This window comes from Drosophila takahashii, chromosome 4 (assembly GCF_030179915.1).
Source record: "Drosophila takahashii strain IR98-3 E-12201 chromosome 4, DtakHiC1v2, whole genome shotgun sequence".
Lineage (NCBI taxonomy): Eukaryota > Metazoa > Arthropoda > Insecta > Diptera > Drosophilidae > Drosophila > Drosophila takahashii.
This window is the reverse complement of record NC_091682.1, coordinates 828,566-842,587: the sequence shown is the minus strand read 5'-3', so window position 1 is coordinate 842,587 and position 14,022 is coordinate 828,566. Positions and strand designations below refer to the sequence as shown.

General features: G+C 41.9%; 1 protein-coding gene across 5 annotated transcripts in view; it reads left to right on the top strand.

The window, feature by feature from the left end:
• LOC108054897 (fibulin-1) overlaps positions 1 to 14,022 on the top strand; it is a 90,607-nt gene that overhangs the window by 69,864 nt on the left and 6,721 nt on the right. For 4 of the 5 annotated variants that reach the window (XM_044395328.2, XM_070218019.1, XM_070218021.1 and 1 more), the window contains exons 9-10: positions 3,675 to 4,122; positions 4,179 to 4,311. In XM_044395328.2, the coding sequence (XP_044251263.1) occupies positions 3,675 to 4,122; positions 4,179 to 4,311 (581 nt within the window). Of the gene's footprint in view, positions 1 to 3,674; positions 4,123 to 4,178; positions 4,312 to 14,022 lie in introns of those variants that run through there. The other variant, XR_011419539.1, reaches the window with a different exon arrangement.

Below are 14,022 nucleotides of genomic sequence, written 5' to 3'. Positions count from 1 at the left end.
CGAAACAAAAAAATGATTATAGAACTGCCAAACTGTGCAATACATCATCTGACCATAATATTTAACAGCATGATGAATTGGGGATATTATCCTCAACAATGGAGGAAGGGTGTCATCACAATGATCCATAAAACCGGAAAGGCCAATCAGCCTTCTGCCTATTAAAGATACTTGAAAAGCTGCTCCTCAATTGCATCAAGCAATACCTACAAGCCCACAATGCAATACCAATGCACCAATTCGGATTTCGTGAAAAACACGGAACTATTAAACAAGTAAACCGCATAACCTCCGAGATACGAAATGCATTTAAAAGACTAGAATATTGCTTCGCTGTCTTTCTGGATGTCGCAAAGGTCTTCGACCGCGTGTGGCTGGACGGTTTAATTCATAAAATCAAATTAATACTTCCACAAAGCACCCATACAATTTTGGAGTCCTGCCTACAGAAAAGTAGCTTTGCAGTGCGATGCATAGACTTCCTCTCTCCAAGGAAGTGTGCTTGGGCCGACATTGTATATTATTTACACAGCAGATCTACCAACAACCACTCTTATTACAATCTCAACCTTTGCTAGGTCTAAATGACCTCTTAGAGCAACGCAACACCTAGTAGATCACCTCGTGCTTCTGGAACAATGGCTAGCAGACTGGCAGAGCAGAGCTCAATCAAAGATATTCAGAACTATAACAAAAGCACCGTGGTATATACGGAATGAAAATATTCACAAAGATCAAAACGTAGGCTTAGTTAAAGACGAACTCGACAAAGCGAAAGCAAAGTACAATCTCAAGCTCCATCCTAATGCCCTTGCGCGGTCTGTAACCTGGACCCTTAGCTATACACGAAGAGACCTCCCCACCCAGCAACATTAGTTAGGGCCGTTATTCTAAACAATACATTTGTAATTAATAAAAATATATAAACTAGATTAAGATTTGCAAACTTGTAGTTAGTCTCTAAGAGAGAAGATTCAATAAATAAAATACAGCTTTCAAAAAAAAAAAAAAATCCCAAAAAAAACCAAAACTTTCCAACTAAAAACGTTTCCTATCTAAAATTTTCCCTATCAAGTAAAAAAAAAACACTTAATCTAGGGGAGAAACCCATGATCTGGGAGCACTGTCACAACTTAAATTTTATAGTACTTATAAAGTATATTCTATTCAACGCTAAGTACCTTAAAGGTATAAGAAAGCGTTTCCCACACTATAAAGTATATATGCATGCGCGGGTACACGGGGGTGATATGGGTAATATATCACCCCCCACTCAACTGAAAAATGAAAAAAAATTGGTATTTAAAAAGTATGCAAAAAAAATTTGTGTTGATATCACCCCCTCAACAAAATCCTATATTCGCCACTGATATATTCTTGTTCAGGATCACTAATTCGTATGTCCGTCTGTTTGTATGAACGCTGAGATTTTGGAAACTATAAAAGCTAACCTTATCATGTAAACAAGGAGTACTCCGGTTTTAGTTAAAAAAGTTTTGTCCCAAAAATGTAAATTGTGTTTACGGACAAAAGATTGTTTAAACGCCAGTTTCAATTGAAGATATTACTCGTTTTATGAGAGATTTAAAAAAAAATCTACAATTTTTAAAAAACATTTTTCTATTTGCTACATCACACCTTAAAAGTTATACGGTTCAAATAAAACATAAACTTTTTAAACGAGAATACATTTCAAGTAAAAAACAAGAGAGAACGCTATAGTCGGGTGGGTGTGCCGACTATCTAATCACTCAGCTAAAGGGAGTGCGAGGAAGATGAATATATAAATGGTATATAAATGGTTTATCTACTTGCAGTTCAAATACATACTTACCGTTTAATTAGCCTTCTTTGAGAGCTTCAAACGCTCTATCTCGATGGATCCCGTTTCAGGTATTGCACATTTTTAGATTTGGTTTCTAAAGTGTCAACAATCAAAATGCCTACTTCAAAAAGTTACTATATTCCTAAAAGAGCCATAAGATAACAGTGGTCCTACCGGGCTCGTTCCGACATATGTACTACCTGCAGTAGAAAGAGACTTGGGAAAATTTCTTCGCGATAGAAATGAACATACGGACAGACGGACATGGCTAGATGGTCTCGGCTATTGGTGTTGATCAAGAATATATATTCTTTATGTGGTCGGAAACGTCACCTTTACTGCAAAGATATAAAAAGCAAGCCAAAGTTTGATATACTGATGAGACTAACCGGTGATAGTAGTTATAACGTGACACGCATGGCAATATAGACTCGTTTAGTGATGCTGTTCAAGAATAAATAATTATATAGGGTCGGAAAAATATCCTCACTGCGTTGCAAACTTCTGACTAAAATCATACTACTCTATAAAATTGAGGCAATAATAAGATAGTCGAAATTGTTGTCACAGAAATTATTTCCAGCCGAAATTTGTTATAGTTTTTACGTACACCAATGCACAAAACCAACCGTCTTTGGTTGGAAGAGATTTTTGTGACACCCCCGAAAGGCATGTTTGTCGACCATATCTTCGATGATTTCTTTCAGTATACACTTAATTTTGTTTTATTTGTCAAAACCAATTTAATTTCGTGTAGGGGAGAGTGGGGGAATTTCGTCACAGGGGCAATTTCGTCACCTGCAATATCTCGGAATCCATAAGTCGTAAAAATATATAATTTTTTTGTTTTAGTCCTTCAAGACGGCCAGACACAACCAATGCATTTGTTTTGCACAGAAGGCCAAGATAATTAAGCTATAATATTAAATGTGTTTTAACAGTTCAAAAGCTACATTTAGTTCTTGACGAAATTTTTTCTGTATGCCACAATTCAAAAGGAATAAGATACACGATTTTTTATATAATACACAGTGCTATAATGTGCATTTCTGCGTCAGTGATTTTTAACTTCGCGCCTAATTTCGCAAGAAAAATAATTATTTCTAAAAAAGTACGGTCTGGGGAAATTTCGCCACCCTACGCTAAGGGTAAATTCGCACCTATTTTAAATACATATTTTTATATTTGACGAGCTGGCTAACGAACAGACTACCAGCAGCAGCAACAAATATAGGACGTCAACAAAAATGGTACGCTTGATCAGTGTAGCATATTTTCAGGCGTTAAACTCCCTACATATTTCAGGTGACGAAATTTCCCCAGTTGTGTGGTGATTTTACCCCCCTGTGTGGTGAGATTGCCCCAGTATATTGGTTTTACATTTTATTTTTTTATAAATCACCAAGCTAATTAAAAAAATAGGGGAATGTCACATTTTAAAGCTTGGTGCTAACCGCATTCAACAATAAAAATAGAAATATGATAACGTGTCTCAAGATGGACAAAAAATAGCTTTGAAAAAATGCTGACGAAATTCCCCCACTCTCCCCTACTTTTAGATTTCGTTTAAAACTGTAAATTACTCTATTTTAATAGACATTGATGAGTGCGACACTGGAGAACATAACTGTGGCGAAAAACAAATATGCCGAAATCGACACCAATGCACAAAACCAACCGTCTTTGGTTGGAAGAGATTTTTGTGACACCCCCGAAAGGCATGTTTGTCGACCATATCTTCGATGATTTCTTTCAGTATACACTTAATTTTGTTTTATTTGTCAAAACCAATTTAATTTCGTGTACTTTTAGATTTCGTTTAAAACTGTAAATTACTCTATTTTAATAGACATTGATGAGTGCGACACTGGAGAACATAACTGTGGCGAAAAACAAATATGCCGAAATCGAAACGGCGGCTATGTATGCACTTGTCCGATAGGCCATGAACTTAAACGCCTCGGCAGCAGTGGTGGCAATACATGTGTGGACATAAACGAATGCTCGCTAGATCAACGTGTATGTCCATCGAATGCACATTGCTTGAACACCATAGGGTCTTACTATTGTGAGTGCAAAGCTGGGTTCCAAAAAAAACCTGACAATAATAATGACACACAATGCTTCGATATCGATGAGTGCAGCGTGGTTCCGGGTCTTTGCCAACAAAAGTGTGTTAACTTTTGGGGAGGATATCGATGCTCGTGTAACTCTGGATACCAACTAGGACAGGACAACCGCACGTGCCATGATATAAATGAATGCGAAGTACATAAGGATTATAAGCTATGCATGGGGTATGTATTTGGTAATTTTATAACAGCTTCTGTTACTTACTGTTATCATATTTAAGATTCTGCATTAACACTCCCGGTTCCTATCAATGCTCCTGCCCACGTGGTTATTTATTGTCTGCAGACAGGAATACGTGTCGAGATATCGATGAATGTGCAACTGATTCCAATAACCAAGTTTGCACAGGCCGGGTATGTATTTCATAAAGGGTTCGATACCATATAAAAAGGATACAAAACACCATTTTGCGATCAAAACTTATACATATATTTTAACCTAAAACATTCAAATAGATTTGGAATCCCTTGAATGTTCTTTAAAACAAGAAATGAATTTCACTTCGGCAGGCCGAAGTTTTTATACCCTTGCAGTTCAACTACATACTTAACTTCATTGATAGCTTCAAATGTTTTATCTCGATGGGTCGTGTTCAGGTATAGCAGATGTATATTGGCCATTTATTTTTTAGATTTGGTTTTTAAAATGTCAGAAATCAAAATGCCTACTGAGTCAAAATCTCCCAAGTGGACTGCTAATATTTGCTAATTTGTTTGTATTCATTAATAAACACTTGCTGTTTTACTGTTTTCAAGGTCAAATTTGCGACGCAGTCTGCTGCTCTTCCTTTGCTTTTGTGATGTTTCTTTTGTGTTTGTAGACAATTTTGGATATCCTTTTATCCAATTCATTGTCGGTCGCGTGTAGACGTGTTTTCTTAACGCTCCGGAAAAACAAAAGAAAAACAATCTTTCACCCAGTTGAAAACGTTCGAAAATTTAGAACAGCGTGGTGTTGCGTTTCGCGATGTTAATCGCATATTGTAAACTAAAGTTTTAATTAATTTATTAATTAATCTTTACGCACTAACAATAAGCAAATAATTAAGAACGTGGATCAGCGCACTCAACGCCAAAAACAACAAGACGAAGCCCGTGAAAAAAATTCAGAGAGAGCAAGACAAACTTCGTCTTTCTTTGGCCCGCAACAATGCTTATTTCTCTTTTACGAATAATACTCTAGAACCGAAAGTGCAAGAATATGCAAGTTTACTGACCGCCGAAAACCAGAGAGCTAGTTCTTGCTCTTCCGCCCTGCTTCTCAACGCTCAAACGCCATGGAGTGAGCAATGCAAAACTCCAACCGAGCTTCAGCCACCTGGTGCAACAACAACAGCAACTACTACGTCAACTACAACGGCCTCTGTCGCCAACATTGCAATAACGACTCCACTCTCTTCTTCTGCAGCGGGTAAAGCAACAATACTATTAAGTGCAAAAATCGGGTCAAACGGCAAAAACAAAGCTACGGTTGAAGAAATGACAAATCCGCAAGCGGGTTCGGCCATGCAGACAGGCGTGGATCGCTACATAAATATTTCCAAGCGCAAGCTAACTCCCTCAAAAAATGCTGACGGCAATAAGCCCAAAGTAAACCGTACCAGCAAAGGCCCTGAAAATCTCGGGCCACCAAATGAAAATAGATTTTCCATTCTGGCGGAGCACGGAACAGAGTCTGAACAATTAGCCCCAAGGAAACTGAAGAAGCCACCTATCCTTATTCGGGAGAAGACCTCGAATGCCCTAGTCAACAAAATAGTTGAGCTAGTCGGAAAAGATAGCTTTCATGTTATTCCGCTTATGAAAGGGAATATAAGTGAAACTAAACTGCAAACCAGAACTGAAGACGATTGCCGAGCAGTGTCAAAGTACTTAAACGATGCCAAAAAGAATTACTACACGTACCAGCTAAAAAGCTGCAAAGGCTTGCAAGTTGTGCTTAAGGGAATAGAACCCGATGTGACCCCCTACGAAATTACAGAGGCTTTAAAAGAAAACGGTTTCTGTGCAAAAAATGTTATAAACATTATGAACAAAAACAAGAGCCGCAACCACTATTCAAGGTCGAGCTGGAGCCAGACAGCAGAACTTTGAAAAAAAACACAGTGCACCCGATCTACAAGTTGCAGTACCTGCTGCATAGTAGGATCACAGTAGAAGAGCGGCACAAACGGAACGGGCCAGTGCAATGCACGAACTGCCAGGAATACGGACACACCAGGGGTTACTGCACCCTCAGGTCAGTATGTGTAGCTTGTGGAAACATCCACGACTCCGAGCCCTGCCCTGCCAACAAGGAAGACTCTCTCACTAAAAAGTGTGTAAACTGCCAAGGAAACCACACAGCAAACTACAGAGGCTGTCCAGTCTACAAGGAGATGAAAAGTCGGATGCAACGAACGACAACGGCACGCTACCAGAACACACAGAACAATTACATGAGATCACAAACGACACCGGAAGTTTTCTTCGCAGAAGCAGCCAGGTCTTCATTTGGCCCTTCAATTACCACCAACGGCATTTCTTACGCCAGTGCTCTAAAATCAGGCACAGCTCACATAGAACCGAAAATGGATAACATCCCGCAGGCCATGGGACATCCCCAAAGTGACATGGAAACTATAATGATCACTTTGCAACATAATATGATGGAATTTATGTCCTTCATGAAAACCACCATGCAAACCTTTGTGCAAACCCAAAACATTTTGTTAAAAATACTCGCAGCTCAGCAGTCCAAATAAACTATGCCTAGTCTTCGAATAACTTTATGGAACGCCAACGCTGTTTCACGGCATAAACCTGAAATAAGTCAGTTTCTGAACGAAAACCACATCGACGTTATGTTGCTGGCAGACCAGCAAATACGGGGATACACGTTCTACAGCACAGATCATCCAGATGGTAAAGCACATGGCGGAACCGGCATCTTAATAAGAGACCGCATCAAACACCACTTTCACCAAAGGTTTGCAAAAAGTTATTTGCAAGCTACATCGATAAAATTGCAGTTGGGCAACTGCAACTCGCTTTTGGATCTATCATCGGACCACTCACCAGTGCTAATAACTCTTCTTGAAAGCCCGGAATTAATCGAGCATCCTCGCATCGAACCAACTGGCTGAAGTTCAAAAAGTACGTAAGTTCCCACATTGAACTGACTCCACAGCTCAACATCAAGGAGGACATCGACTGCTATGCCGATGTACTGGAGTCTGTACTCGTCGCAGCAGCCAAAGTCTCTACACCGCAAGGGAGGGATGGGCGCACACACCAACACAAAACTAACTTGGAAATCGAACAGCTTGTTTTGGAGAAAAGGCGTATGAGGCGTGCTTGGCAAACCAGCAGATCGCCATCCTCGAAACAAAGTCTTAAGGAAGCTGGTCGCAGACTTACCAGGGCCTTAAGGCACGAAGAAGTAGAAGCACAACGCCAGTACATTGAGAAACTTTCACCCACCAGCACCAAGCATCCCTTGTGGAAGGCCCACCCAAATCTAAGTGCGCCGTCCGAAACAGTAATCCCCATAAGAGACTCTTCAGGCAACTGGGCCAGAAGCGACAAAGACAGAGCTTGTACATTTGCTTTACACCTTCGAAATGTCTTTCAGCCAAACCCTGCAACAAATTCATTCGCACTACCGTCGCCGCCAATTCGAATCGAAACTGAGACGGACCCAAATCAGTTTCAACCAAACGAAGTTGCAAAAGTAATTAGCGAGCAATTGAAACCAAAAAAGGGCCCAGGCGGTGATCTAATAACTGCGAAAATGCTAATTGAACTCCCAAACTGTGCAGTTGAGGTCATTTGTAAACTCTTTAACGGGATTACACGACTTGGCTACTTCCCAAAAAAAAGGAAAAAATCGGCAATCATAATGATCCCAAAGCCAGGAAAAGATCACACAATACCAGCTTCAAACAGACCGATAAGTTTACTCTCGTGTCTGTCAAAACTGCTCGAAAAATGCCTTTTGACGCGCATAATCCCATATCTGAAAGAGCACAACGTTATTCCGGCACATCAATTTGGCTTTCGAGAAAGCCATGGAACAATAGAGCAAGTCAACAGATTAACAACGGAAATACGGTCTGCATTCGAATATCGAGAATACTGCAGTGCGGTATTCCTTGATGTTGCACAAGCTTTCGATCGAGTCTGGCTTGATGGCCTTATGCACAAAATCAGAACTATTCTGCCGGAAAACACTCACATGATACTTGAATCGTACCTTTAAAACAGAGAATTCGCCGTGAGATGCAACACTACAACATCCGACGATTACACTATAGAGGCTGGAGTTCCCCAAGGTAGCGCCCTTGGTCCAACTCTATTTCTCCTTTACACCGCAGATATTCCCACGAACGTCCGGCTAACTACTTCCACATTCGCAGACGATACCGCGATCATAAGTCGGTCCAAATGCCCAATTCAGGCAACAGCACTACTAGCTGATCAACTCGTGGTAGTGGAGAGGTGGTTATCAGACTGGCGTATAAAAATAAATGCGCAAAAGTGTAAACACATAACGTTTACTCTTAACAGACAAACGTGTCCCCCGCTTACTCTGAATAACACGCCACTTCCACAAGCTGACGATGTAACGTACCTTGGCGTTCACCTAGACAGGAGACTTACATGGAGGAAACATATCGAAGCTAAGAAAATTCATCTAAAACTAAAATCCATTGGCCTCCATTGGCTCTTAAATGCTCGCTCCCCCCTCTGCCTGGACTTCAAGGTCCTGCTCTACAATTCAACGCTTAAGCCAGTCTGGACATACGGCTCCCAGTTGTGGGGAAACGCGAGCAGCAGCAACATCGACATTATCCAGCGAGCACAATCAAAAATCTTGAGAACTATCACTGGGGCACCTTGGTATGTTCGGAACGACAACATCCACAGAGATCTTGGCATTCTGCCCGTAAAAGGCGAAATATCAAAACAAAAAGCGTCCTACCTCACCAAGCTAACTTCTCATCCAAACCAACTCGCCAGGGGGCTAGCCAGGGTCTCATACCGGACCCGATTGCAACGAAATGACCTTCCAGCTCAGCAATAGTTATTAGAGCCCTTTAATCTCGCGTCAGTCATCATGACTGCTAGATAGTTTTTTAATTTAAGATTTTTTGGTTATTAGCTCTCTTGCTATTGATGGTTGGCCAGCAGAGTTTTGATCTCCTGAGACCCTGCTTTTCCGAACAACTTTTGCTAGCTTGTGTTTTGTAGTGTTCGTGAATCCTTGCTTGAATCGTATTTAGGGATTCAGGTAGACTAGTTGTATAGGAGTCGTTTGCCGACCCCATTCGTGCAAGTTTATCCGCCTTTTTGTTTCCTGGTATATCATTGTGCCCTGGCACCCATGTTACCTGTACATGGTTGTTTGTTGCTAGTATGTTAAGAGCCGACTTACAATCGGCTACTAGTGTCGAGTTGGTTCATGCTGCTGCGAGAGATTTGAAAGCCGCTTGGCTATCAGAGTATATCCTTACCTTGGTATTCCTGAGGCATTGCTGAATCAAAGCTTGGCTGCTTCTAAAATAGCAAGAACCTCAGCCTGAAAAACTGTCGCTGATTCTGGGAGGTGGAATTTTGATTCTATCCCCCAGCTTTCAGCAAAAATTCCAGCCCCTACACCACAGTCCATCTTGGAGGCATCAGTGAAGAGTGATACCTCATCTTGTCCGGTTACATTCTCCCAGTCTTCCCTCGTTGGAAAAGTAGTCGTGAATCCGTTTCCAAATCTTATCTTCGCTGTCATATAATCCGTTTTGTTTTTTGCCAGATAGTTACTGTCCTCTGAGATACGGCAGTGCCCTGTGTGGTATCCTTTCCAGCATTTACTTGCCTTCAGTCTGGCCGCACTCTGCGCTGCCGTATCCTTTATGAAAAGTTCTATAGGCATTATATCCAGAGTAGTGTTCAACGCGGCAGCCGGGCATGATGTTAATGCCCCTGTAGCTCCTGCGCAAGCTAATCTCTGTATTCTTGTCAGCTTGATAATATTGTATGCCAGACTAGTGCCCCGTATGTGAGAATTGGCCTTACCACTGCTGTATAAAGCCATAATATTCGGGTCTAGTATCTCGAGAAGCTCGAGATCGATTCCATCTATTTTTGGTTTACTGTATGGTGGGATCTTTGTTCTTCGCGTGAAGAGCATTAGTTTGGTTTTACTAGGGTTTATACCTAGTCCGCAGGTTTTTGCCCATTCATTGAGGTCGTCTGCGTAGGCTACCACTTTTACTCCTCCGCTATTGAGTTCTATCAATATTTCGTTCATGTTGATAAGCCAGAGCAGTGGCGATAGAACCCCGCCCTGAGGTGTGCCTCTCTTCACAAAGCGTGTGAGGTAAGTGCCACTCTGATGTCTCCTTCAATGCCGATCGAGTTGAGGGAGCTCAGTATGGATTCGGCGCTTACATTATTGAACGCACTTTCTATATCTAAGAAGGTGGCCATTGTATATTTTGTCGATTTGCTTCTGTCGATTTGCCCTTTCGGTACGCATGTTGAGCGTCCGATAGATGCTGCTTCTCGGTGTTTTCCCGGATATGAATATCGAGCATTCGTTCCAGCGTTTTCATTAGGAAGGAGATAAGGCTGATCGACCTGCAATCCTTTGCTAGAATATGACCTCTTCTTCCTGGTTTTGGTATAAATACAACTTTGGCTTCCTTCCATTGAAGCGTTATGTGTGTTAGTTTGATGCAAGCCAGGACCATGCTTAGTCTAGCCGAGTCTTTTATACCTTCGAGCGATTCGCAGTAAGTCCTCTTTCTTGGCTGCGTATATCGCTTTTTTGTATGCTTTTTGTGCTTCTTTGTATGGCTCCCATTCCTTGGTAGCATAGCTGGAGTTATAGGCTTTTCTTGCCCTCTTTCTCAGAGTGCAAAGCTCTTTGGTCCACCTTATATGCATTGTTTAGAATGTTTGTTAGGTCCTCTAATTCCTTGCCAAGGGTCGTCGTAGAGGTTTGTACCCGTATTCTTCTGTTGCTAACTTTCGAGTAGACAATCTTACCGAATGTGTCCCAGTTTTTTCTACGGGGGTTACGTTTCGGTTCCGGTTTGCTAATCGGAATCAAAATTTCGAAAAAAATGTACCTGTGATCTGAAAAGGAATTTTGTTTCGACACTATCCACTTTTCAACCTTATATTTACTAAATTCTGTCTGTAAAGTGAGGTCTAACACCTCTTCCCATCCCTGAAATTCCCTAGTGCTTGGGAATATAAAGGTGGGTGTGTTACCTCTATTACATATGGTGATGTTGCGGCAAATAATATTATCAAAAAGAGACTCACCCCTTTCGTTGGTTTCCGAGCTTCCCCATAGTGTGTGCCCGGCGTTAGCGTCGCATCCGAGCACCAGGGTCGTCTTAGTATCTTCCGCCCATTCCAGCAGCTTGATGACTGGCTCAGGTGGAGCCGGTACATCATAGGCCATGTAGGATAAGGCTATCACCATCGATGTCCCATCTGCCGCCACGAGTCTGGCAACTGCTAGATCCGGTGTGCTAAGATTGGGGCTTAGAAGTGCGTTATAGTTATTCTTTATAATAAAACCTGCTCTCGGCCTACCTGTCGAGGTAGTATAAAAGAGTGTATATCCTTGTTGTGTTAGACCCGAGATTTGTCTGTCTCGAGTCCATGGTTCTGGAACGATGCCTATGTCAATGTTCCTCTCACTGAGAAGAACTGCAAGATTGGCTGAAGCATGCGTGCTGCGCTTCAGGTTAATCTGCACGACTTTAGGCATCGGTGTTGGGTGTTACGTCTGGGGTCTTGTCGTCGATGACCAGGTCATCCAACAGCTTGTTGGTGTCATCGACCTCCTCGAGAACATCATCAGGCTCTGCCAGGAAGACCTTGATCTTGGCCTTCCGTAGGCCGTACCGGATGGTGTAGTCGGCCTTCTCAAGCTGCAGCAGGCAGCGCTGGTTGATGAGGAAGTGGAACGGCTGGCTCGTCTTCATCTCCTTCTCTACTTTAAGTATCACCCAGTCCTCTAAGTGCACTTCTGGGTTCTGAGCCCTCAGCAGCGACAGCACCTTTCCTTGGTCAGTCTGCTCCTTTGGCAACTAAATGCGAGCCCGCGACCTCCTTGGAATCTCCCTGGCGTGGACGAGCCTAATGCTAAGGCCGTCCCATGCATCTCCAATCTTGGCTATGCATTCCGCCAGGAAGGACCTTGAGAACGAGTCATCGCACTTGATCACTCGGTGCCCCGTGACGATGTCTGACGAGTCGAAGGAGGGGATCGGACCATCTGGCACGGCTGATAGCCTTTCAGCTATCATGTCGGCCACCTTGACCTCGTTCTCCACCCACTTCCGTGGGCAAGCGTCCGTCGTCGTGCAGGTCGTCCACCAGTGCCATCGCGAGGCTGTCTCTGGCTACGTCGCTGAATTTCTTGGTCTTCTTCACAAAGGAAGTCGGTCTTGGCCCCCCCTGAGCGTCCTTTGCCCGTTTGGGTGCGCTCACGCTTGCCTCGTGCGAGCGGCCCCTCTATGTGTTGGCGCGTCCTCATGTATTCCTCGAAGTGTGCGATCTCCGCAAGGCATCGAGTCTTGTTATCCGCATCGCGCTGGTCAGTCTTGCCCTCTGCCTCATTCTTGGCAATCTTGCCGAGATTAAAACGAGCCCGACTGACCTTGGCCTTGGCCGGCTGGGTTTCGCTGTTGTGTGGGTTGATGTGCTTCGTGTCTAGTGGGGTGCTGGTCCTAGCAGCCCTTCCGTTCCCATCGGAGGCGGAGCACCCTGGTTGGGTGTTTGCGGCCCTTCCTCGATGGTAGCGGAATGGGTTTGGGGATTATCCTCCCCCGTGAGGTCCGAAGCTACGGTGTTAGGTTTCATTTTCAATACATAACACTAGTTTACAAAATAATATTCTTGGTGTGCTCCCCAGCAATTGATGGCAAATTCTGTTAGCGTTGGACCCCTAGATCACAAAAATACCACTAATTTTTTTTCGATGGCACAGTTTTTTTTTAAGATTTTTTAAAGTTCAAAATGTTAAATTTCGGACATTTTTCGAATTTCTTCTTGTATCTCGTCAGATATCCACCCGATTGGCCCAGTTTTAGTTTTATTTTAAAATCAATAGATCAGAGCTTAACTTTGCCATACAGTTCAATATGATTGGATAAGTAATGGCAGCGCAGAAGCTCGACAAAGATGAAAACTGTGTTTTTTGGCCGACTGTAAGTCGGATGTATATATCGTAAAAACTCGAAATAAATCCGTTGAAAAATCATATTGGGTTCCAACTTAAAGTTTACATCCTACCGAATAAAACAAGCCGGGTATGGCCCAAATTAATGGAAAATTGGATTTATAATGGATTTTTAATGTTAGGATTTTTCCACATCTTTTTATCGACAGATTTCAAATTTAAGTTTTATCGTAGGCGGCGACATGTACACAAAAATTTGTGGTGATGGCAGCCGGGTCAAAAAATAGCTAAATCAGATATTTAATAGCTAAAAAATTACAAAAGTGAATTTAATATTTGAAATTTATTAATTATCCAAATGGATGTTACTTATTAAAAATACGTACAGTCATAACGCAAGCAATTTTATATTTTTTTTAGAAATTTTTAGAAATTAAATTCATTTATATAATTTTCTAGCTTTTAAGTTTAGCTATTTTTTGACGCCGTTGCCGTCACCACTCATTTATGTTTACATGTCGCCGCCTATGATAAATCTTAAATTTGGACTCTGTCAACCGAAAAAAGTGAAAAAATCCAAACTTTAAAAATCCACCATAAATCAAGTTTTCCATGGATTTGGGCCATATCCGGCTTGTTTTATTTGGTAGGATGTGAACTTTAAGTTTGTACTCGTTATGATTTTTCAACGGATTTATTTCGAGTTTTTACGATATATACAGCCGTCTTACAGTCGACCAAAAAACTCATTTTTCATCTTTGTCAAGCTTTTGCGCTGCCATTACTTATCCAATCATATTGATCTGTATGGCAAAGTTAAGCTCTGTTCTATTGACTTTAAAATAAAACTAAAAAAACTGGACCAATCGGGTGGATATCTGCCGAGA